At 41.7% G+C, this 27,166-nt stretch overlaps 1 protein-coding gene across 3 annotated transcripts in view; it reads right to left on the reverse strand.

Annotated features, from left to right (window-relative positions):
* FTO (FTO alpha-ketoglutarate dependent dioxygenase) overlaps window positions 1-27,166 on the reverse strand; it is a 308,362-nt gene that overhangs the window by 141,431 nt on the left and 139,765 nt on the right. For all 3 annotated transcript variants that reach the window (XM_045989037.1, XM_045989036.1, XM_045989038.1), the window contains exons 5-7: window positions 13,582-13,661; window positions 7,455-7,598; window positions 234-353 (exon numbers count right to left, since the gene is read on the reverse strand). In XM_045989037.1, the coding sequence (XP_045844993.1) occupies window positions 234-353; window positions 7,455-7,598; window positions 13,582-13,661 (344 nt within the window). The remainder of the gene's footprint in view (window positions 1-233; window positions 354-7,454; window positions 7,599-13,581; window positions 13,662-27,166) is intronic.

Consider the following 27,166-nt stretch of genomic DNA (forward strand, 5'->3'; position numbering starts at 1 on the left):
ACTTCCTAGCACGCGTTCCAACATGGCGCCTTGTACGTTGGAAATACCTGATAAAACACTCACTGAACTAAACTGACCTTGAACGGACGAAATTGGGGCTGTTCCTTACCAAGAGTTACCTGACTCAGTAGTTTAGAATAATGAATTATGCATTTGCCTATGCAAATTAGGGAACCACAGAGTTGCACAGTAGAACATCCTAGAAAATACGGCCCGGGACCTGATGTACTTACCACACCTTCCATCTTCTTCCACAGTTCTTCCAGTTGAGCCATGGGTTGACACCACCAATCAGTGCATTTTCTGTATCGATTTCCTTGAAACCAATACTGTCTCAGCCACTCGAACTCGACCTAAGGACCATAAGGAGAAGGCTGTTGTTAAAATGCCCTCGTAAGGGACAATCAAGGACAATAATGACAACACTCGATTCTCCTCTGGTCACTTAATTGCCACAGGGTGAGAAAAGGTGAGAAAAGCTCAGCCTAGCCTGCTTCCAGTAAAACCTGGAGTCTCCAGAGCATTTCTGCAAAGCCAAGAAAAGAGCAGTCTCAAAACTGAGGTCCTCTTAGCGAGACAGCCCTGCTGAGGGTTGGGGAGGGGTTTTCCATCGCATTTATTAGTCAGACGTGAGGAAACTACATGTTCATCAACAAATCCTGAAAAAAAATTAATAAAAATGAATTTTATCAAAAAAAGCAAAACAAAACACAAATACTGAAATCCTAAAATATACAGCAGCCTGCACTATGTATGACTGGGAAGATATAATCAAGATCGGTTTTTATTAAACATCTTTATTAGAGACTAGTATTTAGTGCAAAACACAGACACATATCAAAAGGTAACAATTTCAAGTTTCTTAGATTTAAAATCAATAAAGAATTTACCATGGGCCAGGAGGAGCTGGTGAGAATCCCAGCTCTTATACTGAAATAATAGAGAGTTCATTGTGGAGGTGTGTATTAAAGCTACAGCCATTCAAACTGGTACTTTTCAACACAGGGCACATGACAACAGGTAGAAAGAACAGCAAAGACATTAATAATTGCTTTTCCTTCCTATGAACCTACTATGGTTATTATTATGGTTATTACTTGCTGCCTTAGCATTCCTCCTTCTATTCTAGCAAAACCCCATTCTTCATTTGGTAACTGACCCCCTTCCCCAGTCCCAGTCCATGTGGTCTGGGGAGAGCTCCAGCCCCAATACCAGGGGTGGAGTGTGCCACCCCCATGTCAGCCAATCAGCCCACCACATTTCTCTAGTCACAGAATCGGGCCTGGGGGTAATCACCATATGTTCAATCACAGTAAGTCTGAAGACTGAGAAGATTCAGGAAGAGAATTCTACAACCGTTTCATGACCAAACAGGGGAAAATGGAGACAACAAAGTAGGAAGTAACTGCAAAATAAAAAAGGAAAAAAAAAAAAAAAAAAAACACAGGTACTGGTGATTCACCCAGCTCTTGATGAAGCTGTTCCTGAACCTTTTTCTACTTAAGCCAAGTCAGGCTGAGTTTTCTCTGTTGCAACTGAAACAATCCCTATGCATGTAGATGAGGGGTTGAGTAAAGCTCTGGAAGGGCTATGATAAAAACTATTTTCTATCAACTTTCCGTATCTTCAAGAGCTCATCTTCAACTTGAAAAAAAATCAAATTTTACTGTCAAACTATAACTCTATTCATTCCCCCAAACTCTTTTTACCTCTGCCGTCTAAAGAAGTGGAGAGCTTTCACAGCTTAATGCTGGGTCGTCTGGCTTTGCTAAGGTAATCATGTTCCCTATATAGACAAACTATTATAATCTTTACCTGTTACCACAAAGAATTTTTGTGTTTATCCATATTGAACTTTCATGAGGCAAACAAAAGCAACTTGTGAAGATTTAACAATGGTGAAAATGACTCAAATAACTAACCGGAGAACACCCAGTCGTATGAAAGGGTTTCAGTTTACATTAACTCAATGTTTGTTTGATATGTAGAACTGATTTCAGTTAAAGCTGTTTAAACAAAAAAAAAAAAAAAAAGGAATGTAGACAATATTAAGACAATAGTTGCTGAACCTTATCTGTGGTATTAAGAGACAGCTGTTAACAGAAGTAAACTTGAGTGCTTTGAAGGGAGAGCGAATACAAGTGTAGTTCAACTTCTCTGAAGATACAGGTTTGATGACGTTATTACAAGACGAGTTATTTTTAAGAAACTTTGCATGAAGTGTGTTCACGCTACAGGAACAGCCCATAAGCATGTCATCACACCCTATGTCAGGGAGAGCTGAGAAGATTTTAAAAGGTCTTCCTATTTTGGGACTGGTTAATTCTGTTGATGGGGACAAAACATGTAGGGCTCGGCCACCGTGGGGTCCCAGGAAAGAACATCGATTATCCTACATAACTAGTTCATTCAACCTATCAGGGTATACCCAAGTCTAGATTTCAGGAAATTAAAACTCAGAAGGCAGGAGAGGGGCATACCTAGAGAGTCTGCTATCAGCCAAGAAAGGAAAGAAAGACCCCGTCCATTTTAATAAATCTTGACTTCGTCTTCCTCCCCAGATGCCCAGCTGTCGTTTGAAGCAGATGGTGCCAGGAGGAAGAATAAGGGCTCCATTACCAAGGGGCGGGATCGCCTGTAAGTAAGGATCATTACGTAACAACCACAAAGAGGTTTGGGGTAAGGATGAGTGAGTGAATAGTGAGCAGCCTACTATATGCCGGCGCTTGCTAGACGCTGGGAAAGCAAACTGAGCGAGGCCATGAGGCCTAGAACTTGTCCCCAAAGATCTCACAATCTGATAAGATTTTCTTAGCAGGAAAAGTTTTAACATCCATGTCAATTCTTGCCCACCCGTCTCCCACGGAGGACAGTCGGGAAAGTTCAACACTGAGGACTTGCTCCCAGCGGAGGTTTATTCATGAGCTGAAGTACTGCCGAGGAGATGACAATCTTTCTGGGCAGCAAATCCACTGGCATGCGTTTTATTTAACTCTAGAACCTGACTTTTTCGTCTCAGTGTCGTGGGCAAAAAACATGGCATGATTTGAAGCAAATGTCACCCTTAACCACTTTCCCCACTGCCAAGAGAAGCTGCTTTCGTAAAAGTAATTAAGGAAGCAAAAGAGATTTCCAGCCCCTTGATTTGGAGTTTGAGTTACAAAATAATAATAATAATTAATAATAATAATAATAATATAATAATAACTTAGCAAAAGAAGTTATTTTTTTTCCTCCCTAAACTGTGGGGCTCAGAAAGGAAAAGATAAAGTTCTAAGCATGACAGGAGTAGGGTCTCCATCCCTTCTCCAGGGTCCGGAGCCCCCGGGGAAGCTTATAACTATCAGATCAGAAACAAGAGACTGCCACCAGGAGGGCTGCGGCTGACTTGAGGCCAAGGACACACCACGGGGGATGCGGACACGCCATGGGGGATGCAGACCCCCAGAGATGCGAGCCTCGGGGAGACAACACACAGGAACCCTCTTGAGATTCTCTCGGAGTTCATGATGCTCGAGAGCCAAACTCCCAGATTTTGGACGCGCTGTTAAAGGAAATTCACCGCGACTCAATCTTTTGGGCCAATGCAACATTTGCAACAAATGCCCCCGGGAATTTACCCAAAGCCTATCAGGAGCCTATTCAGGAGCCTTCAGGTTCCTGAAGGGCCGTCTGAATCATCAGAGAAATATGAAAATAGGTCCACAGTGTCAGGTTCATAAACAACTCGGAAAACCATTTCTTATAACCCTCATAACTAACCTGTACCTGGAACAGTCTAAAAGATCAGTCAAGAAACATTTTTCTGGCACCTGGGTGGTTCAGTGGGTTAAGTCTCTGCCTTCGGCTCAGGTCATGATCTGAGGGTCCTGGGATCGAGCCCCGCATCAGGCTCTCTGCTCAGCAGGAAGCCTGCTTCCCTCTCTCTCTCTGCCTGCCTCTCTGCCTACTTGTGATCTGTCTCTCTGTCAAATAAATAAATAAAATCTTTAAAAAAAAAAAAAAGAAAAGAAAGAAACATTTCTTTTCTCCTAAAAGATGTCTAAGAAAAGTCTGAAGGGGAAGAAACCCGCCTACCCGAAACCTCGGGCATTCAGCAGTAAAGTTCAGAATCATATTTCTGAGCTCCTACATCACCACATATTGTAAATCATCTCCATTCTCTTACATGGAAGCAACTGTGACCTCCTTTTCTTCTGCCACGTTAGGGTGGGCTTTGCGTTTGGCCCCAGCTCAGCTAACGCAGTTCCCTCATGAGAGGTGTGAACAGGCCCACTGGGGTTCGTGTCTCCCTGTCATCATAAGTTATCTCATTGAGAAAGACGCGAGACCAGGGAGAGATGCTACTGTCCAGTGTACAAAGAGCCACACTTCAAAGGTCCTTTCAAAGTGACTTTAAAAAAGATGCAGGTCTGACCAGACCGAACTATTTTTAAGAAGGGAAACAGAGTCTTTAAAAACATGCAGGAAGATCCTGCTTCCAATTGGACAAAAAAAAATCTTTGCTAAGCATCTTAAATGAGGAAAAAATAACTGAAGGTATTCAGTTCTACTCCCCCAAGTTCCCAAATCACTTGGTTAGAAACCATCTAAGGAAATACAAGCCACGTCTACACCCAGATAGCCTGAAAGCCCGCAGCACATAAAACCAAGGGCTTCGTCCTATAAGTGGTGCAGCGAAGGCACATGGCTTTTAAGTAAGAGGGAAGCAAACAATAAAGAACCCGAGGGAACTATTACGGACGTGTGTGCTATTGCTTAACCACGGGACATGGTGGAAAGCCAGCATGCCAGCGCTCCATCCCAGACCAGGGTGATAGCCAAAGACTAGTATCTAACAATATGCCTTGACATATGGAATTCATTCTTGATGGCCTTGAAGAATCAAAGATCAGGGGGATTGGATAAGATGAGCACGCACGCTATTTAGATCCAAGATCTCTCTTTCCCAACCCCAGACCAGTCTCAAGAGGCTAAGGTTTCTGATCTATCTCTATCCCACTTCGCTAACGTATACAATGTCAAAAGCAGCCAGTCACTTTCTGAGGCTAATGGGTTCAGAAGACCATATTCTACTGGTAGATAAACAAGGTGATTGTTACAGACCGCCCCCACAGGTTGATGTTAACAAAACAGTCAGTCACAGAAGAAGACCAGAAGCATCGGGGCCAGAAGAGCCCACGTGAGCGTTAAAGAGAACCCCCATTCTGCAGGCCTGAATCCTAACATCACCAGGTTTGTAGAGAAGGAAAAGACTTACATTTCGAGATCAGAATTTCTTTACTACAAATATGGAGAAAGACATAACTTTGCTCCCAAGTCTCATTCAGGGAGGTCACCAGGCCCATAAATGCTTATCTTTCTTGAAGTTCTAGCTATCAGCAATGTCTCTAGCAAGGACAGAGAGGAGAGAAAATGGGACACTTATCAGGCACAAAGAAAGGAAGAAAGTCAGTCCTGAGTGCAGCAAGTAAGGCAGAATTCCTTTGTCTTTGGTTCTGGAGATTATGCCAATGTTTCACAAAGTGTGGAGCAGTTTATAGGTTCCTAAATATCTCTTTAAAGACATTACATGATATTGTGGAAACAGACATTGCTTCTCCTCTGTTCCAAAGTCCTCAATAGCTCCCATTTCCCTCTGAGTAAACAGGAGAGTGGTTGTCCTGATAGGGACCTCCAAGGACTGATAGGATCTGCTGCTTTCCTAATACCACCTCTGGGACCTCATGTCCTCTAACTCACAGCCCCACTCCCCCCGTTCAAACTAGACTGTCCCTTACCCAGTCTGGAAACATCAGGCATTCTCCCATGTTACAGATTTTGCAGTGGGCTTCTCCCTCTACCTAAACATGGTTCCCCCTATTATCTAAATGGCTCACTCCTCATGTCCTTCAAGCCCCTGCTTGTGGCACATCTTCTCAGTGGGAATGTTTCCTATTTCTCTCAATCTAACATACTACATGATGACCAGATGCATTAAATAAGCTTATTAGCTGTCATCTCCCTGCACTAGAATGACTGTTTTACTTACCAGGGTTTCCTAAAGCACACAGAAGGTACCAGACACATGGTCAGTCATTACTTGTTGAAAGGACGAAAGAGAATATTTTTGTACTCCGAATTCTCCATCAATCCTTCCAATTCTAGCAAAGAGAAAGTCGCAGATGGGTGATAACCTTCAACAGTTCTCTCTCACTTGGGAATCTCTTTTTTTCCTTCTGATGTTTTTTTGTGTTGAGGTATAATTTACCCATGACAAAATTCACTCATTTGAAGTAGAACATTCAATGACTGTTAGAAAACACGAGAAGTTGTGTGTGAATCTCTCTTCTCCCGTGGAGAATGGAGACCTGAGGCTCAGAGCCTTCTCCCAGCAAGAGAACCTGCTGGAAAATGGTAACACTGCTCTGTTTCCACTGGCAAGATTTTTCTGGTTCCTTTTTCTTTTGGCTAGTGATACTGGCTTCTAGTTCAAGTGATAACACAAAGCTTCCTTTTCAAAGAAATGTATTTACCGAAAAAATGAGCTGAGTCATTTTTTATGTAACACCGGGAGGCTCAGTCAGTTAAGCATTTAACTCTCGATTTCTGCTCAGGTCACGATCTCAGGGTCCTGGGATCCAGCCCTGCGCTCAGTGGCGAGGCCACGTGGGATTCCCTCTCCCTCCCTTTCCCCCTCCCACTCTTTCTCTCTCTCTAAAATAATAAATAAATAAATCTTTTTTTTTTTTAACAAACAAGCTGAGTTTTTAGGAGTAATAAATAGACAGCAACATGTATGGTCCAAAGATAAAGCAAAAGCAGAAAGGGTATTACTGGGAACAGCAAAGTTTGTGAACCTTTGGCTGGTGGGATCCTGCCGGTCTGACAGGGCTGCAGAACTGCCCCTCATTCTGTAAACAGCAAGCAAGACACTGACACTTGCTCTTAGGCTCCACCCACGATTCCCACTGGGCTTTGCGGGAAGACCTCTTCATGAGTCTTGGGTTTCGGCATGTCTTATGAGCAAGGCACTGACTTCCCTCCAGCTCAGCCTCCCATCGCAAGAAATGTCTGGCATAGTGAACACCTTTGGAAGATACAGTTTCTCCTCCAGAACAAAGGGCAGGGATTGGAATAGCCTTGGAGGATAAAGACAGTATCTTGCTTGGAGCAAAGGTCAGGCATGCTTCCTACCTATTATAAAAGATTCGGCTTCCCTTGTCTCAGGTTCCTCTCCTATAACACAAGCCCTACATGCACCCATGTTATGGGCCCACTTTGCATTGTCCTGTGGAGAGAGAGGCTTGCAGAACTGGCACAAAAATGCAGATGCTCGGGCTACTGCTGTCCTTGTGAGTAATTACACTGCTCTTTGTCTCTCACAGAGGCATTTCTGGACTCACACCTGTAGGAAATTATGGCAGATCAACTCGTTAGCTCACAAGCAGCTTCCCAGTTCTTGAAAGTCTCACCTCGTTGTGGATTTCTTCTCCTTGTTTCAGAAGTGCAGGCTCAAAGGATTTCAAAGAAATATCACCACTGTCTGCCTCAATGCGGACATTCTGCAGAGCGAGCTGGCAGCGCTGTAAGATATAATCCAAGGTTCCAGCAGAGCACTGCGGAGACAGAACCACCCATCAGGATCATAAGCCAAATCCAAGTTTACTGTACAACATTTCCGGGGGGGTGTTCACATTCATCCTTTTCCCATACATTCACCTGTGGCCCCCATAGCTCAGCCCACATCCAACTTGAGAACTGCTCTAGCGGTCTGCTCCCTGGGCTCTGTGTGGCCAGCTTGGCCTCGTTTGGGCCATGCTCCTTGCTGATTTTCTTTTATATGTGGGCCTTATATCACCACACCTTAGGCTCACTGAGGCTAAAGCCATGTACACACGTATAGGTAAATACATACACACACAAACACACACACACGTATACACATACCCACACACCATTTTATTATATATTTTTTCCTACAGACACGGCAGCACCTAGAACCAAGTCCTAAATGTAAAAAGAACCTTCATAAGTAGTTTTTGGATGAGTAACTAATGAACCAAGAAGTCAAAGACACTGACTTTGTTATAAGCGCCCTGAACCTAACAATGGGAAAGAAAGGTGATCAGTTCAACAGCCCACAAAATGGCACAATAATGGCGGGGGGGAAAAATTTGAAGTTATAAACATAGGGCAAAGAACTATTTTTCTTTTCTGCCAAAAAAAACAAGCAGCTGCAGTCCGTGGTGGAACAGGTTCTTCAAATAATGGAGAATATGTGGCTCGTGCCCTCAAGGCATGTTCAAAGGCATAATTTAGTACCTTGGTATTGGCAAGGGCACAGATAACTAGTTCATCCCTCTCTCTGTCTGTGGGAGCAAAACAGAGGTCGAATGGACAACTCCTCCTTTGAATGATATATGTCAGAAAAGAAAAGGCTGCAGACGGGGTGTGCACCTGTTGGTTTTGATGACAACATTATTTCCTAGAATGATAAAAAGCAAGCTGTAAATATCCTTTTGACCCACGGAGGAAAATGTATCCCTAAAGTACTTCTATTTTGACATATATAATTTACAGAGATTCCCTTAGAAATAACCTTGACGGCTAATGCCCTGGCACAAAAATTCTTTCTATGGTTACTGCCATTTGATGCAACGTGTCATGGGTAAGCCTGGGAAAAACAAAGCTACGGTGCCAAATACAGAAGCCTGACTGATACGTATTTTAATACGAAGATCTCAGAGTGCTGGGAGCGCAGCAGGCAGCTCCAATTTGCTACGAAGAAGAGACAAAGAGTTGAGCTGAAACACCACACACTTTGGTCCCAGAGCCGCTCCGGCAACCTCTTTTAAAATGATGTTCTATCTGAGACCATGCTCTACTCATACCTTTACTTGCCCAAGTACCGAATGACCTACATAAGAGGTTACTAGTCACAATGCCATTTATTACAAAAGACTGGAAACAACCTAAATTTCCCATTGATAGGGGACTCGTTAAATAAACTACAGCAGAGCCATACTTGCAGCCAAAAAAAAAAAAAAGGTGGGGGGGTGGAGGGAGGAGGTGGGTACTTTCTTTTCTGGGTGTTCAGAGTTCTGTTTGTTGTACAGAACCTGTAATAAGGCCTTTTTTCTTTTTTTTTGGCAGGGACAGGTAACAACTTTATTGAGACATAATTCACATGTCATAAAAGTCACACGGTGAAAACATACACTTCATTGTTTATAGTATAGTCACAGAGTTATGCAACCATCACCACAATTATTTTTAGAACATTTTGGTCACCTCCCTAAAACAAACGGTATCCCTTAGCAGTCCCCTGCTGCCCCCTTTCTGCCAACCTTCCCAGCTTCAGACAACCACCGATCAATTTCCTGTGACCACAGGTCTGGCTATGCAGGACCTTTCTTAAAAATGAAATCATATGGGGCACCTGGGTGGCTCAGTGGGTTAAAGCCTCTGCCTTCGGCTCAGGTCATGATCCTGGGGTCCTGGGATCGAGCCCCACATCGGGCTCTCTGCTCAGCAGGGAGCCTGCTTCCCTCCCCCTCTCTCTGCCTGCCTCTCTGCCTCCTTATGATCTCTCTCTGTCAAATAAATAAATAAAATCTTAAAAAAAAAAAAGAGAGATCGTATAATTCTTTTGCAACTGGCTTTTTTTTTTTTTTAAAGATTTTATTTATTTATTTGACAGAGAGAGATCACAAGCAGGCAGAGGGGTAGGCAGAGAGAGAGAGAGGGAAGCAGGGTCCCCACCGAGCAGAGAGCCTGATGTGGGACTCGATCCCAGGACCCTGAGATCATGACCTGAGCCGAAGACAGCAGCTTAACCCACTGAGCCACCCAGGCGCCCCTTGCGACTGGCTTCTTGCAGTGAGCCTGATAGTTCAAGGTTCATCCATGGTGAAGCATGTATCAGTAATTCTCTCCCTTTTATTGCCAAACATTTGATTGTATGGATATACCACTTTCGCTTTTCCATTCATTATTATCCCACTTTCTGCCCTACTAGGAGTCAAGCTGCTGAGAACGTTCGTGTACGAGTTTTCATCTCTCTCGGGTACGGAATTGCTGGATCATGAGGTAACTGTGTTTAAAATTCTGAGGAAAGGTCACACTGTTTCCCAAAGGGGCTGAACCATTTTATATTCCCTCCAACAGCGCAGGAGGGTTCCAATTTCTGAAGCTTCTTCACCAATACTTGTTATTGTGATTCTCACTAGCGCCCCTCTAGTGGGTGTGAAGTGGTAACTTCCTGTGGTTTTGCTTTGTGTTAACCTGATGACTAATGATGTTCAACATCTTTCCGTGTGTTTATTGGCCATTTGTGGATCTTCCTCGCAGACATGTCTATTCGGATCCTTTGTCATTTAAAACTACTGGATTATTTACCTTTTTAATTATTGGGTTGTAAGACTTATTTATGTACTCTAGACACAAGTACCTTGTGACGTAAGTGATGGGAAAATACTTTCTCACATTCTCCAAGTTCTCTTTTCACTTTCTTGATGGAGCCTTTTGAAGCATAATAGATTTTTTTTTAAGATTTATTTTTTTTCAAAGACGGATTTATGGGGCGCCTGGGTGGCTCAGTGGGGTAAGCCGCTGCCTTCGGCCCAGGTCATGATCTCAGGGTCCTGGGATCGAGTCCCACATCGGGCTCTCTGCTCAGCAGGGAGCCTGCTTCCCCCCCTCTCTCTCTGCCTGCCTCTCTGCCTACTTGTGATTTCTCTCTGTCAAAAAAAAAAAAGACTTTCTCTCCCTTTCCTTTAAAAAAAAAAAAAAAAAGATGGATTTATTTGAGAGAGAGAAAGACAGAGAACAGTGGAGAGGGGCAGAGAGAGTCTTAAGCAGACTCAATGCTGAGCTTAGAGCCCAAGGTGGAGCTTGATCTCACCACCCTGAGATCACCCTGAGCTGAAACCAAAACTCAGATGCTTAACCGACTGTGCCACCCAGGTGCCCCTATTTACTGTAGAGAAAGAAGGTGAGAGAGAGAGAGACAAAGAAAGAATCTCCGGCAGATTCCATGCTGAGTGTAGAGCCTGGCTTAGGGCTCAGTCTCACGACCCCGAGGTCATGACCTGGGCGGAAACCAAGAGCTGGACATCCAACCCAATACACCACCCAGGCGTCCCTGAAACTAACAGTTTTTCCCTTTGGCAAAGTCCAGTTTACCTACTTGTCTTTAGTTGTCTGTGCTTTTGGTGTCGTATCTAAAAAGACCACTGCCTCCTCCAAGGTCTGAATTACATACGGATAAAGAGTTATCAGCAAGACTTACTAAAACAAAAGTGCAGAATGGTAAGTAGAGTAGGCTACCATTTGTATAAACAACGTTTTAGGGGCGCCTGGGTGGCTCAGTGGGCTAAGCCTCTGCCTTCATTCAGCTCAGGTCCTGGTCTCAGGGCCCTGGAATCAACCCCTCTCTCTCTGCTTGCCTCTCCACCTACTTGTGATCTCTCTCTGTCAAATAAATAAATAAAATCTTTTAAAATAAAAAACCCATTTTTTAATTAAACACATATTTGCTTATATAGGTATCACATTATCATGGAAAGGATAAGAAGAAGCTGATGATAATACTGGTTCCCTTTGGGGAGGAAGAGCTTATCAGCTTTACGAGAAAGAGACTTCCAACTATTTATTCTTGGGTACTTTGTGAATTTTGAATCATTTGAGTAATTACCTGTTTAAAATATAGTGATACATGAAATTCACAAAATTTAATTTTTTTTTAAAGATTTTATTTATTTATTTGACAGACAGAGATCACAAGTAGGCAGAGAGGCAGGCAGAGAGATAGAGGAAGGGAAGGAAGCTCTCCACTGAGCAGAGAGCCCGATGCGGGGCTCGATCCCAGGACGCTGGGATCATGACCTAAGCCGAAGGCAGAGGCTTTAACCCACTGAGCCACCCAGGTGCCCCAAAATTTAAATTTTGAAAAGATATTCAGAACAACAGATTTCTTCTGTTCCAACCAGAAGAAAAAAAAATCTAATAAAAGGTAAGAGCTGTTAAATATAATCTAGTCGCATGTAACCCAAAAACTAAATAGATTTCTTTTCTGATGAACTAAAATGAAATTCAGAACCTCACTTCCCTAAGACAATCTGTTTCCAACATATTTTGAATGGAGAGAAAATTGCAAGTCATTTTGTGTGGCACAGGTAAGACATACCATGTTAGTCCTGTAGGAAGCAAAGGACATTTACAAAATAAGTGAGGGCTAAAACACTGCATGGTTTTTTCCATCTCTTCTCTTAAGGGAAATAACAATGTAACTTTCATGTTAGAAAAAAATATGTATATATATATATGTATATATATATATATATTTCCCTCTTTTATTACTGACAACAATAATATGACAGAAATAAAAAATTTTAAGATAAAATCACAATCCTGTCACCTTACCTTATTTTAATTGTTTCTATTGCACATCATTCTTCGTCCACACAGCTGTGATCAGAATGTACCCATCAGTGTCTATTCTGTTTTTCTCTGTACGTAAGTATTCAAGGTAAGTATTTTGGATGGTTGCCCACTGAGGTGACACTCAGGTAATTAACGAGTCATGCCCTAAAGAAGCATTAAGGTTCTGACCAGCTCTTCACTATTCTTAGTCACTCCAGATAAGCACTTCCATATGTGTGCATGTATGTTTCCTTTGAATTGTTTCCTAGGTGCTAAATATAATAGTGTTATGAGATCAAAGATATTTTTATGGTACTTTCTACACATCCCCATATAGCTTTCCAAAAAGTATACCAATTAGAAGAACTTCCAGAAGTATATGAATGTATCTGTATCACTTCTGCCCAACTTCCCACCTGGGTCCCCCTGTGGCACAAAAGAAAGTCAATCTACAAAGCAAAGCTCAGATAACAAGCTTGGATACAAGGTCAACCTGTAGGCCTTCTCATGACTATTCCCTGCTCTCTAGAACCACCCTTAATTGTTCACACAATACCCCAGGGTGACTACTAAGAGTTTTTCCCACCTCCTAGGTTTCCATTCTGAACTGGTCTAATCAGCTGACTATCCAGCCATTCCAAGTGGTGGCAGAATTTAACAATAAAGTCTGGGTTATGAACCCAACTGGAGAGCTCAGAAATTCCTGGGCACCCCTGTTAACTCTTTCCTTAATTTACATTCACATGCCCAGAAGCCTGACCCAAAAGTTAAGGGAAATGTAAATTCTCAACCATTGGAGCCTGGTCACAGCTAACCCATGCACAAGCACACAAACCCTCCCCCTTTCCTTCTGGCCATCTCCTGTCCTTGACCTTGACAGACACAAACCCCTAAGAAAATTTCTAACTAGCAACACCTGCCAATAGCATTTTACCTTCTCCAAGAAACAGAACCGCAAAGAAGCAAAATATACTAATCCCACGCAGTGAAAACACTTCTTAAAACTGTATCCCACACAACTCAATGCTAAAAAAGCAAGTAAATAAAGGCTAACATCAAGTTCGATGGAAGCAATTTTCCTATCAAATACTCTTCCAAAACTCCATGCAAAATTGCTCATTCAACCACTGCTGTCACATTCAATTAAGTTTGAATCACATTTTTATTTACACTTACCTCTGCCACTCGGTGGGTGGAACTAAACCGAGGTGGTAAACCAGCCAAAACACAGTGTTGGTGGGTGGCATTGAGATCATCTGTAGGAAAAATATCAAAAATTAAAAAAATAAAATAAAATAAAACCACACACACACATTTATTAGTCACTATAAACTATTCAACAAAAATACAGAGTAAACAGTAAGTCCATCAATCAAGGACAATAATAACCAGGGAATTAACACCTACATGGTACTCTTTAAACCACTCTTTATAACTAGGATAACTCTGTATGTATATAAATATAAATATATAAATACATATATGTTATATAAATATATATATATATATCTCAAAACTATGACACTTCCAAGAGTAAAAGGGAATGTTAATTATTCCAAGATAACAGGTGTAAACCAGGACTGTCTCTAGCAAACAGGATAGATACATGGTTTCCCTACTTATGTGTGGTCTTATGATGCCCACTCACCACTAAGTTTACTGTTTATGAACTTCTCTTTCTCATGATACATCAAATTCTACCCATGCCTTTAGATAATAAGCCAAAAAAATTTTATACCATTTGGGGTGGAACAGCTTTCATCTGAAAATCTGCCTCTTTCTCTCCCCAATCAAAGTATCAATTTTGCCCTAACAACTTTTCCAGGCAAAAAACCAACCAACTCAGCAGTTGCAAAGTTTTGGCTCTCAAGACAGAATTCAAGCCTGTGGATTCACAGCCCAAGAATGGAGGAGGTGGTGAATTCATCAGCTGAAGAATAAGCCTAAAACCACAGGCGGTGGAAGAAAAACCAATGGCCAAGTTGTTGCGTATTCTAAGAAATGATGCCACATGTCAGGCAAAATCCCTACCACCTCTGCCTAGGACATTGCTTTCTCTACTACAAAGAAGAGAATGGAACAGTACTATTCCCCCGCACTGGGTGATTTCCTACATAGGCAACAGAGACTTCTTACTAAGATACCAACATTCGTAATGATTTCAACTAAAAGGCAAACCACCACACTCCTTATAGGGCAGCAACTTCTAAACACCCCTTACAGGGCAGTTAACTTCTAAACAAAATAATGGAAATGTAAAACATCAACTGAAGGTCTCCTGCTTCTGGACATTCGGAGTACCAGTGACAAGGTTTGCCCTCCTACCGTAACTATAAATACGGACCAAAAAATACGAAACAAATGTTTCTGACACTGGAAAAGAGAGCAAGAGTCAATCCCAAAGATGGAGAAACAAAATAGGTGAGGCTAAAATTGCCCTAGCTTACTCCCTGCAACAGTTGCAAAGCCAGAGTGGCGGTGGGGGAAGGGGGAGTCAAAGAGAACCCAGAGTTTTCAGTTTTCCATCTTGTTGAATTGTGAAGACAGAGACAGGAGTTTAGGAAAGCCAGACAACAAGGATTTGTAAGACAGAATACTGGAATAGGAGAACCTGTACAGACAGAAAACAAGCAGACATGTGCAGAAGTGTTCCTTCCAAGTCTTTGGCTGAGCACTGACTTCTGCAGGTGTGAATGGAAACTTCCCAAGGGCAGGAAAAGAAGCACCAGCAAATCACAGGCTGAACAAATCTCCGAGTGCACACAGGGCTAGGGATATTTTGTGTTCTCAGCAGTCAGAATGGCTCCTACCACATGAGCTAATGGATAGAGTCCTTGGAAAAGCATCATCTTAGCAGTAGAACTAAATTAGTTCTACATCAAAGGCTACCCTAGATCCACTTAATAGCTTAAAAGCAAGCCTTCAAAGTATCCGAGTTATTCCAGATAATTTAACTAGTCATTAGAGCAAAGCCCAACACTATTTAAAAGAATTTAACAAAATCAGATACCCAAAAAATAAATGCACAATATCCAGCAACCACTTGAGAAGTAATCGAGAAGAGGGGCACCTGGCTGGCTCAGTTGGTAGAGTTTATGACTCCTGATCTCAGGGTTATAAGTTTGAGCTCCATGTACTCAATGTTGGGTACAGAGATTACTTAAAAATAAAATCTTATAGGGGTACCTGGGTGGTTCAGTTGGTTAAGCATCCAAGTTTTTGTTTTGGCTAGGTCATGACCATGGGATCAAGCCCCACATCAAGTTCCATACTCAGTGGGGAATCTACTTTTTTCCCTCTCCTTCTGGCCCTCCCCCTGCTCATGCTCTCTATCTCCCACTCTCTCAAAGATAAATCTTTAAAAAAAAATCTGGAGCACCTGGGTGGCTTAGTCACTTAATCAACTGCTTCAGCTCAGGCCATGATCCCAGGGTCCTGGGATCAAGTCCCACGTCCAACTCCCTGCTTGGTGGGGAGCCTGCTTCTCCCTCTCCTCCCCACTTGTGCTCTCTATTGCTCTCTCTCTCAAATAAATAAATAAAATCTTAAAAAAAATAAAAAATTAAAAATAAAATAAATTAAAAACTAAAATCTTATTAAAAAAGAAACGGAGAAATGAAAGCTATATATGATACATATGATATATGACACATATGTATATATAAGATGTATACATATCTTTCTTTTCTTTCACATAGACATATCTTCCGTACATATAAATAAATAAAGTGAAGCTTCTAAAGATGAAAAATTTATCTGAAATAAAAAATCCCACTGAATGAGATTAATAGCACTTTAGGCATTGCAGAAAAAAAAATCAGTGAACTAGAATACACAGAAATAGAAACTACCCAAAAATGAAGCACACAGAGAAAAAAAGACTACTAATAAATGAAACAGCACCAATGACCTGTAAGATACTAATGATCAGTGTAACATAAATATAATTTGATTCTCAGAAGAGGGAGAATGGCACATAAGAGGGAATCTAGATGACTTTGGGCATGGTGATGACTCCTTGGTTACAACACCAAGGGCACAACCCAGGAAAGAAATAACTGGTAAACCGCACTTCAGAAAAATTAGAAATTGTTCTGTAGAAGACACTGTCATGAGAATAAGAAGACAAGCTGCAAACTGGGACAAAATATTTGCAAAAGACTTGTTCAATAAAGGACTGTAATTCAAAATACAAAGAACTCTTAAAAACTCAACAACAGGGGCCCCTGGGTGGCTCAGTGGGTGAAGCATCTGCCTTCGGCCTAAGGTCATGGTCTCAGGGTCCTGGGATCCAGCCCCGCATGGGGCTCTCTGCTCAGCAGGGAGCCTGCTTCCCCCTCCCCCTCTCTGCCTGCCTCTCTGCCTACTTGTGGTCTCTCATAATAAATAAATAGAGTAATTAATTAATTAAATCTTAAAAAAAATACTCAACAACAAAAAAACAACTTTACTGAAGAAATGGCCAGAAGATCTGAACAGACACCTCACCAATACACAGATTGCAAATAAGAATATGAAAAGACACACATTATCATTTGTCATGGAACTGCGAATTAAAACAAGATACTACTACCCACCTAGTAGAATGGCCAAAATCCACTGATCACTGATAACACTGAAAGCTGACAACAATAATGGAACAAGAGAACATGCATTCGTTTGCTGGTGGGAATGCAAAATGATACAGCTGTTTTGGAAAGCCGCTTGGTCTGGTGATTTCTTACAAAACTAAACATACCCTCAGGGTAAGAGTGAGCAACTGACCTCCTTGATATTCGCCCCAATGAACTGAAAACTATGTCCACTCAAAAACCTGGGAACAGATGTTTATAGCAGCTTTATCGACAACTACCAAAACGTGGAAGCAACCAAAATGTCTGTCAGTAGGTGGATAAGGAAACTGTGGCCCACTCAGACAATAGAATAATATTCAGCACTAAAAAGAAATGAGCTATCAAGTCGTGAAGAGAAATGAGGAAACTTAAATACATATTAATAAGTGAAAGAAGCCAGTCGGGAGAGGCTATATGCTCTAAGATTTCAATCATAGAACATTCTGGAAATGACTAAACTACAGAGAAAGTAAAAAGTTGCCAGGAGTTGGGTGTGGGGGAGGGCACGAACAGGAGGATTACAGAGGATTTTTAGGGCAGTAAAACTATCTTGTATGATACTGCAATGGCAGATATAGGTCATAATACATTTTTTAAATCCATAAAACATATCCATAAAATATACAACACCAAGAGTGGGCTCTAATGTAAAATATGGATTCGGGTGATAACGATGTGTCAATGCAGATTAATCAATTGTAACAAATGTACCACACTCGTGCAGGATGTCGGTAGTGGGAAAAGCTGTGTATGCACGGGGACGGAGGTATAGGGCAACTCTCCGTGCTTTCTGCTCAACTCTGCTAGGAGCGGTTTTAAAATTCTCTAAAAAAAAAAAAAAAATCTCTCTCTCTAAATTTTTTTAATTATCAACTGAAAAGTCTTTGGAAGATTCTTTAAGACTCCACAGCTCTTGGGACGCCTGGGTGGCTCAGTCAGTTAAGCATCTGCCTTCAACTCAGGTCATGATCCCAGGTTCCGGGATCGAGTTCCGCATCAGGCTCCTTGCTCCACAGGGAAATCTGCTTCTCCCTCTGCCTGCCACTTCCCCTGCTTGTGCTCTCTCTCTCTCTCTATCTGACAAATAAATAAAAATCTTAAAAAAAAAAAAAAAGACTCCATAGCTCACACTCTTGAGACCAATATACAAGTATGTAACTCCACAGTTCCTCTCCCAGGGGGTTCTCACAGCAGAAGAAAACACTTATTTGCATCACATAATTTAAAATCTGGTTGAGCAACTACTCTATGTCAAGCACTATTCTGGGCACAGAGAACAAAACGAAGTCTCTGCTCTCACGGAGGTGACATTATGATGGAGAAGATAGAGAATCAGTGAATAAACAAGAAATTCAGATGTGAGTTGCTACGGAGAAAACCAAGAATAGTTTCAGAAGCGTAAGAGTTAGCGGGGGTGGGTGCAGGGGGGAAGGGAGTAGCACACGACTGTATATGGAACCGTTACTGGGGAGAGTTCAGTTGGCTGAGATCTGAACAATGTGGATCCTGGCAATGTCAACGTCTGGGATGACAGGACTGGAAGTGGGAGGAAGAGTTGGGGCCGAGGCATTGGAGTGGGAATGAGCTTGTCGTCCGTAAGACTGCAGCATGGTGCTCACGGTGGAGAAGGGAAGTTGAACAGATGCAGGAGGCCTCCATTGGTCATGGTCAGAACTGGGGGTTTAAGTCTAGATACAATGGGAAACCATCAGAAAATGTTGAGCAGGGGGGAAAAAACGTGATCCAGGTGTGAGTAAGACCACCCTGGCAGTTTTCTGCCAGATCCAGAATGTTTTAGACAAAAACAAAAAGACCTGCTAATGGATTGGATAAGTGAAGCAGGGGAGAGAACGAAATTAAGAGCAAATTGGGGGTTTTGCGGAAAAACTGGATTGAGGGTGATTACGTCACAAGACATTAGGTTGTTGTATGAAGAGTATCACAAAATGCAGTGAAAGTTGAGGATGGCGACATCAGGGACAAACGTGGAGCTTTAAATACGAAGGAAAGGACAAGGAAGGAATGGAGCATCGAAGGTGGTCCAGTCTGGGCGGACGGGCTCAGAAGCGTGCCTTCAAGTCTGACGAAGAAGGCTGAATAACCAGTTTCCCCTTCACAGGTTGCCCCACTCTGAGGCCTCTGGTTAAGGACACACCCAAGAATTTCTGATTAACCTGGACTATTTCATCTAAAGGGAGTTTCAGAATCAAAAGAACAAAACAAAACAAAAAGCAGAGGTTGGAGAAGGTTCCCTTGGCCAGATTCCCATAAAGGCTCGAAATCAATTTCTAAGAAGTACATAAATGCCCTTCTCACCTACCCAAATAGACGTCTTACTGCTCCCACGCTATTAATACTAGGATCCATGGACATCATAAAGAGAAAACATTTTTTTCAAGATTTTATTAATTTGAGAGAAAGAGAGCACAAGAAGGGGGTAAGAGCAGGGGGAGAGGGAGAAGCAGACTCTGGGGGAGCAGAGAGCCCAACATGGGGCTCGATCCCAGGACCCTGGGACCATGACCTGAGCCGAAGGCAGACACTTAACCGACTGAGCCACCCAGACGCCCCAGAGAAAACCTCTTAATGAACACTGCTTAAGTGCTTTCGTTCCACTGAGGGCCAACTAGCCTCGTGCAGGCTGGGTGGCAAACTGAACATTTGAAGTGAGACACTGAGGCTTGTACCTTTACTCAAATCCCTGGCAACCTTCGAATCAAACAACTTTTGAAATTGCTCCCAACTGTCCCTAATCCTTTATGGCTTCTAGAAAGAACCTTGTAATTTTCACCCACGAGCTTGTAATTTATCTAAAACTCTGCAGATAAGCGCTGTACAAGTGGTCCCGACTTCATGGACAGTACATTGGAAGCAATAATGCTGAAGACATTCCCAGCTTCACAAAAGACGCCACCTCATCATTTTTTGGAGGAAAATGTGAAAGAATGTCTATCTGCCATAACTATTTCAGAATATAGCTAACTGAGTGATTCTATATTCAAGGGGAATCCGAGTTTGTAGAATTTATTCAAGAAAACAAATACAGGGGCACCTGGGTGGCTCAGTAGGGTAAAGCCTCTGCCTTCCGCTCAGGGTCATAATCCCAGGGTCCTGGGATCAAGCCCTGCATCGGGCTCTCTGTTCAGCAGGGAGCCTGCTTCCCCCCCCACCCCTCTCTCTCCACCTACTTGTGATCTCTGTCTGTCAAATAGATAAATAAAATCTTTAAAAAAGAAAAAATATAAAAAAGAAAACAAATACATAAGAAGCTCTCACTCTTTGCTTGCTAAATGCCGTGTGCTCTGCCGGTGGGTGAAGGGAGCTGTGGACATCCGCTGTAGCATGAAATCTCATCTCATATATAAAAGACCATAGATGCAAAGGCCTAATTTCTGCTAGGCTGACAGATTCATGCCCACGATTCTCCTGCAATCCCACCTGCTGAGATCCCCTCCCGCACAGACCAACCCAGCCCCTTACTTCCTTGGTTTTGTTGTCCGGTGTGTTACCAGACCTATTTCATCCCAAATTTCTTAAAGTAACAATCAGGAGCTTCGCTAAAGGCCCACTTCTGAGCTAAATAGGCCCAATACTGAAATCCAATCTTCCTGGCTTCACGCAGTCACTGAAGCTTTTCATTCTTACTCACCTGTCCATTCTCATCGCTCAATCTTAATATTTATGACCTTATTTTTCCTAGACATGGGGACACCCATGACTGAGAACATATTCAGAATTTAATAGCCAACGAGAGGGGGGAGGGGAAGCTTCCTGGCGAGATGTTGGTACAGACTCAGGCCTCCCGACCTGCCCCATTCCCAGCTTTCCCAAGGATACGGTCAGGGGACTATTCGATTAGGCCAAAGCTACTGTCAGCACTAAATATTAGAGAAAAGTGCTTAATATGCCAGAAATTGCAAGGGGTTGTTCTGGATACAGTTAGGCGCGATGAGATTAAAGAAGGGGCCAAGAGGGCTGCCTCATGTCTACTCTGAAAGGGTAGGTTTCTGGTAAATACAACAGGCTGATCCCGGGAGCAGTGCTCTCTCCTGAACTGAAAAGGAGAATGGGCCTCTTGCCTCTGCAGGGTGACCTTAAATGCAGGCAAGCTATGGTACTCAGAGACCCCAGGATGTGTTGCAGGTACAAGCACCACTTTGAGAAGACAGCCTGGCCTTGCTGTGGTGAGAAACCAGAGCAAGCAGGTATGCTGAGGATGGTCAAAGCGGCCATGTTTTGCCCACACAGCAAGCATCTACACCGCACAGGACACTCCCGTTCATGAACTCTCTTATCTGGCCACGGAAGGATAGATATATTTTTGTCCTTCCTCCTTTCGACTGAAGATTTTGGCCAGCAATGTATGCCAAGTTTTCAAAAGAAATCATCTCAACACCAGTTTGCCTATAAACGAGTACTAGTCCTCCTTCTGTAAGGGGAAACAGAGAGGGACAAATCACCAGGCTCATGGGAAAACATGGCAGTTCACAAGAAAGGAAGCTTTGAAACGATCTCTGCTCAAAAGGTTTTACTCAAACTGACAGGACAAATTTTTTATAAAATTCTCAATAAGAGAATTTATTGAGAATAAAATTCTCAATATTTTAAGAAGACACTTGCTTTAGGAAGGTACAGCCTCTGGAAATGGATAAAGTAGACACGAAGATGGGACAGTGTGCGATCAGGAAAGATTGCCTGGAGTGAGTTGTTTTTTTTAATAGTGTCACTTCTTTTAAAATGATGGAAGACAGAGTGGACAGCAGAACACAGCCTACAAAAAACTCAAATTACTGAAGTGGATGAGGGAACTCAAAACATTCTCCTAGCACTTGCAGGGAAAAATGAAAATTAGTGACAGAAGAGATAAGAAATGAGGGACAGATTCTGGAAGCCGAAATTTACATACAGGAAGAATCCTAGAAAGTCAACAGAAAAAGGATGGATGAAAGAACCACAAAGAACTAACACAAGAGTATTTCCCAATGTTGTGAAAAGACTCTGGACTACAAAATGGCGGTTGAAGTACATAAACATATTCTGCTCAAATATTAAACACAAAATATGACAAATGTTCAAAGAAAGAAACAATTTACTGTGGTAGAATAAAAATGAAGATGACCTCAGACATCTCTCTAATACCAAACATCAGAACTTAAGGGGGCAATATCGAGAGTTTGCAGGTAGGAAGTCTGTCATGCAAGAATCCTATAGCTATTTAAGGAGGAAGCAGCCTGTGAAGGTATAGAAAGTCACTCTCAGATACTATAAAAACTCAGAGACTATAAGCTACCGCCATTCCCTTGCCATTAGCCTTCATGAAAAACTTGTTAGAGGCTACACTTTATTTAAATCATTAAAACCATGGTATAAGAAGAAAACAGAGCAGTGAGACATAGGTCTCAGCAATGACTTTTTAAATATGACACCAAAAGCAAAAGCAATGATAGCAGAAATAAACAGGTGGGACTACATCAAACTAAAAAGCTCTACACAGGGGCGCCTGGGTGGCTCAGTCAGTTAAGCGTCTGACTCTTGATTTCAGCTCAGGTCATGATCTCAGAGTTGGAAGACTGAGTCCCATGTTGGGCTCCGTGCTCAGTGCAGAGTCTGCTTGAGACTCTCTCTCTCTCTCTCTCTGCCACTCCCTCTTTCAAATACATACATACATACATAGCACTGCACCACAAAGGAGACCATCATCAAAATTAAAAGGCAACCTACGGGATGGGAGAAAACATTTGCAAATCATGTATCCGGTAAGAGGTTAATATTCAAAATACATTAAGAACCCATAAAACTTAGTGGCAAAAAACAAGCAATCCAATTCAAGATAGGCAGAAGATTTGAATAGACATTTCTCTAAGAAAGGTACACGAAAAGATGCTCAAAATCACTAATCATCAGGGAAATGCTAATTAAAACCACAATGAGATATCACCTCACACCCATCAGAATAACTATCATCAAAGAAATAACATTGGCAAGGTTGTGGAGAAAAACTTTTGCACTGTTCGTGGTAATAAATTAGTACAGCCACTATGGAAAACAGTATGGAGGTTCCTCAAAAAATTAAAAATAGATTTACTCTATGATCCAGCAATTCCACCTCTTGGTACTTAACCAAAGAAAATGAAAACACTTACTCAAAAAGACATACACATCTCCATATTCCCTGCAGCATCATTTACCACAGCCAAGATATGGAAACAATCTAACTGTCCATTGATGGATGAATGGATAAAGAAATTATGGTATACCGATACAATGGAACACTATCTACCCATAAAAAAAAAGGTATGAAATGTTGCCATTTACATCAACATGCATGGACCTTGAGGGCATTACGCTAAAGTGAAATATGTTAGCAGAAAGATACAATGGAATCTAAAACAAAAACACAAACAAACAAAAAAAATAAGCTCAAAGATACAAAGAACAGAATGATGATTGCCTGAGATGGGGTATGAGGAGTGGAAGAAATGAGTAAAGGGGGTCAAGAAGTACAGTTTTCTGGTTATAAAATAAAGAAGTCACAGGGATGTAATGTAATGAAAAAATGCTACGAAAGTAGATCTTAAAATTTCTTATCACAAAAAAAAATACATACTTCTTGTAACTACTGAAAATAAAATAGTTTAACTGGCAAAATGGGTTTATACAACAATGGCAGGGGACACATGAACTATGCCAAACCCACAGGCAGTTTCAGAGAACAAAGAGGAACACTATTTTATAGAGGAAGAGGAGGTGGTGGGAGGGGCCGCTTGAACAAAAGTTCATTGGAAGAAAGTGAGAGTTCAGGGTGGTGACGATTAGAGTTCAGGGTGGTGACGATTCTCATTGGCTGAGTTGTGGCAGTTTCTCATTGGCTGGGCTGTTGGTTGCGGGGCCAGGGAAAAGTCTCCCTCCTTGTTGCTGGAGCAGTAAAGTAGCATCTTCCTACTGGCCTCTAACTTGATGATGAGTTGGTAGGGCATGAGAGCTCCCCTTTCTGCCCCCCAACTCTATTATACATGAGGTTTTCTTTATTCAATTTCACATTATATAAGGTGAAGGATGTTAGCTACACTTTCTGTAGAGATCATTTCACAATGTGCACTGAAAACAACCTTATGACAGTGTGACAATATAATATGTATAGTTTTAAAATAGCTATACCCTCCTCTGACCTAAGCATTCCACTTCTAGTAATTTTTCCTAAAGAAATAATCCAGTTGCAAAGATATATGTACAAAGATGTTCACTGGAGCAGTACACCTGATCTCAAAACACCAGAAATGCATTAAACCACCGAAAGCAGGGAGTAACATTTAAACCATTTTTTAAAACCACATTTCAAGGAATATTTAATAAGGAAAAATGCTCAAGATATGAAAGAATTAAAAAATGGTATTAAACATTGTATCTAATACAATATTTTCTAAAAAGAAAAAGAAATTCCCATATATTTCCAAGCATAGAAAGACTAGATGGAATTAAAACACATAGTTATGAAGAATATTATCTCTGCAAGGTGATAATATGATGTATTTGTATTTATACTTTCCTATTGTCTGTAAATTCTTTAAAGCAAACATGTACCATATTTCATCAATTCCAAGGGACATATTTCTTCTTCATATTTAGTATCTCTGAAATTGGACTACATCTTCAGACTAATGGCATCTTTGACTGGATGGCATATATTACTACTTTTGTATGGAGCAATAAAATAATAAAACAGTAAGTATCATTATTTTAGACCAATCCAAAGGATAACGTTCAATTCCCCAAATGAAAACAATGGCACCTAACAACAGTGAAGGAGGTATGAGCTTTGGATGGTTCTGTAAACCTCCCCCCAATACAGGACTCCAAAGGAGGGAAAACTCTCCTACAAAACCAAGCACAGAGGTGAAGATGGCCTCAGGATACATGACTTTCCCCCTCTTGTTTCTAAATTAACTTTTATGGAATGCTTAGTTTGTTGTTGGGTTGTAAAGAGACTAGATTCTTGAGGTTAATCATTCTCTTTCCTTTTCCAAATATGCAAAATGAACTTTAATCCCACTTTGGTAAGGGTTGCCTTTAATCTTCCAGATTGTAACTCCTTCCAAGAAACAGGAGGGCAGAGAAGTTTGGGGAAACAGAAAGATGAGAAGGGACAGAGCTTGCTTGAATGAGTAAACCTAAATGAGCAGTCTTCTTCCCTCGCCCCCCTGGAAGACACAGGGCCATCACTTCTGCCTGCTGCTTCCGTGGGGACCAGAACTGCCCTAATAAAGTGAATGAACGAAACACAAGCAGCCACTTAAACCTCTTGGTTCTGGTCCTCCCTATGCCTTTTTGCCTTCCCTCTTGATCTACTCCTATCTCACATCTAATTTTCCACTGGTACTTGAGGCTGATGGCTGTGGTTTCTGGCTAATGCCTGAGGAGGAAAAAAGGATGTTCCTTCCAAATACGTGCTAAGCTCCTGTTATGTACGAGGCATTAAGTGCTGTGTGGAGTGCAGGACTATACCGAATACAGTAGTGGCTCTCAAAAAAAAATATAATTCTAGTAGATAAGACCTCTGTACCAGTCACCTCAGTCCAGAGGGAAAAAAAGAACTATAGCAGCCACAATGACTGGTTGGCGACCTGGCCGTTGTGGCTATTTAATTTTTTAATGTCGCCTCAAAGAAATATACCGAGATGGAGAAAAATAGCTGAAAGGGTGGAAGGAACAGTATAAACAAACGAGAAGGAAAATGATAGGACTGTAATTTAGGTCTTTTAAAAATTTTTCAATGCTTACAGGGCCTAGAAGAATTATTCCACAGGAAGAATTTGAGGAATCTTCCATCATGGGTTAGAATGCCTGGCCTTGAAATGCGCTGCAGGGATTGCGTCAGGAAGGGAGAACTCATTCCTACTCTCATCCTGAACTGACAGCTGCAACAGGATCAATTAAAAAAACAAAACAAAACCAAAAAACAAAACTTCCTTTATGGCCATTCTTCCTATCTTTGCAGAAGTGGCAAAGAACACACACGAGATATGCAATCAAATTAAAAGTCTGAAAAACTTATTTTCCACAGTTCCTGTTTTTAGGAGTTATGTTACATAGATTAAGAGCCAAAGAATGTATATTAATTAAGACTGCCAGCCAAAGGGAAAAATTCCACCCAACCAACCCGGATGCAGATTTATCCTAATACAGCATGACTCTGACTAGAGAAAATATGAGAGAACAAAAGGATCTCAAAATTCATAGCAACTCATGCATTCTCAGCTTAAAAGAAACCAACACATTTTTGTTACCTTTAGTAGTTTTTTTAATAAATGATCTGGACACTTTATCAATTTGGGAAATTCTGTGATGTCACATGGTCATTTGGACTAGATATTAGCAAGCAAAGCATGGGTCACTGAAGGAATGGATTGCCATGGAAAATTCTTAAAGCTGTCTCTGGAGATCCCCAAGTTAAATGAATGCCCCTGTTTGGGGGGAGGGACTTCATAAACTTTTCCAGCTAGGAGCTTTCAAGGACAGAATAAGTATTTCCTTTGCCTATATGTTTATTGCCATGATATGGAAAGTAGGGGGTGTACCAATCTTTGGTTTATTCATCCACTCATTAATTCGAAAATTATTATTAAAGTACCAACCATGTTCAAAGTACTGTGTTATGTGCTACAGAGGTTACATATCTTTAGAAACCTAAAATAGGGGGGCGCCTGGGTGGCTCGGTGGGTTAAAGCCTCTGCCTTCGGCTCAGGTCGTGATCCCAGGGTCCTGGGATCGAGCACCGCATCAGGCCCTCAGGGCCTGCTTCCTCCTCTCTCTCTGCCTGCCTCTCTGCCTACTTGTGATCTCTATCTGTCAAATAAAATCTTTAAAAAAAAAAAAAAAGAAACCTAAAATAGGGTAGATAGAAGACCTTTTTAGAAAATTCCAAGAAAGAGAAAGAAGGACATGAGATCCCGATAAAAACCAGAATAGACAAGCACTGCGAGAAGAAATCTCACTACGATAACTCTAACTGGTGGCTTTGAAGAAACAGTAAGACAAAACATCATGGACATTATATGACATGGGGACAGCACTCTGGCATCATTTTTTCACTAAGAACAGAGAAATGCAATTGCAACTTCCAGGGGAAGTCTGGTTCAAAGCACACAGGA

Source organism: Meles meles, chromosome 19 (genome assembly GCF_922984935.1).
Source record: "Meles meles chromosome 19, mMelMel3.1 paternal haplotype, whole genome shotgun sequence".
Classification (NCBI taxonomy): domain Eukaryota; kingdom Metazoa; phylum Chordata; class Mammalia; order Carnivora; family Mustelidae; genus Meles; species Meles meles.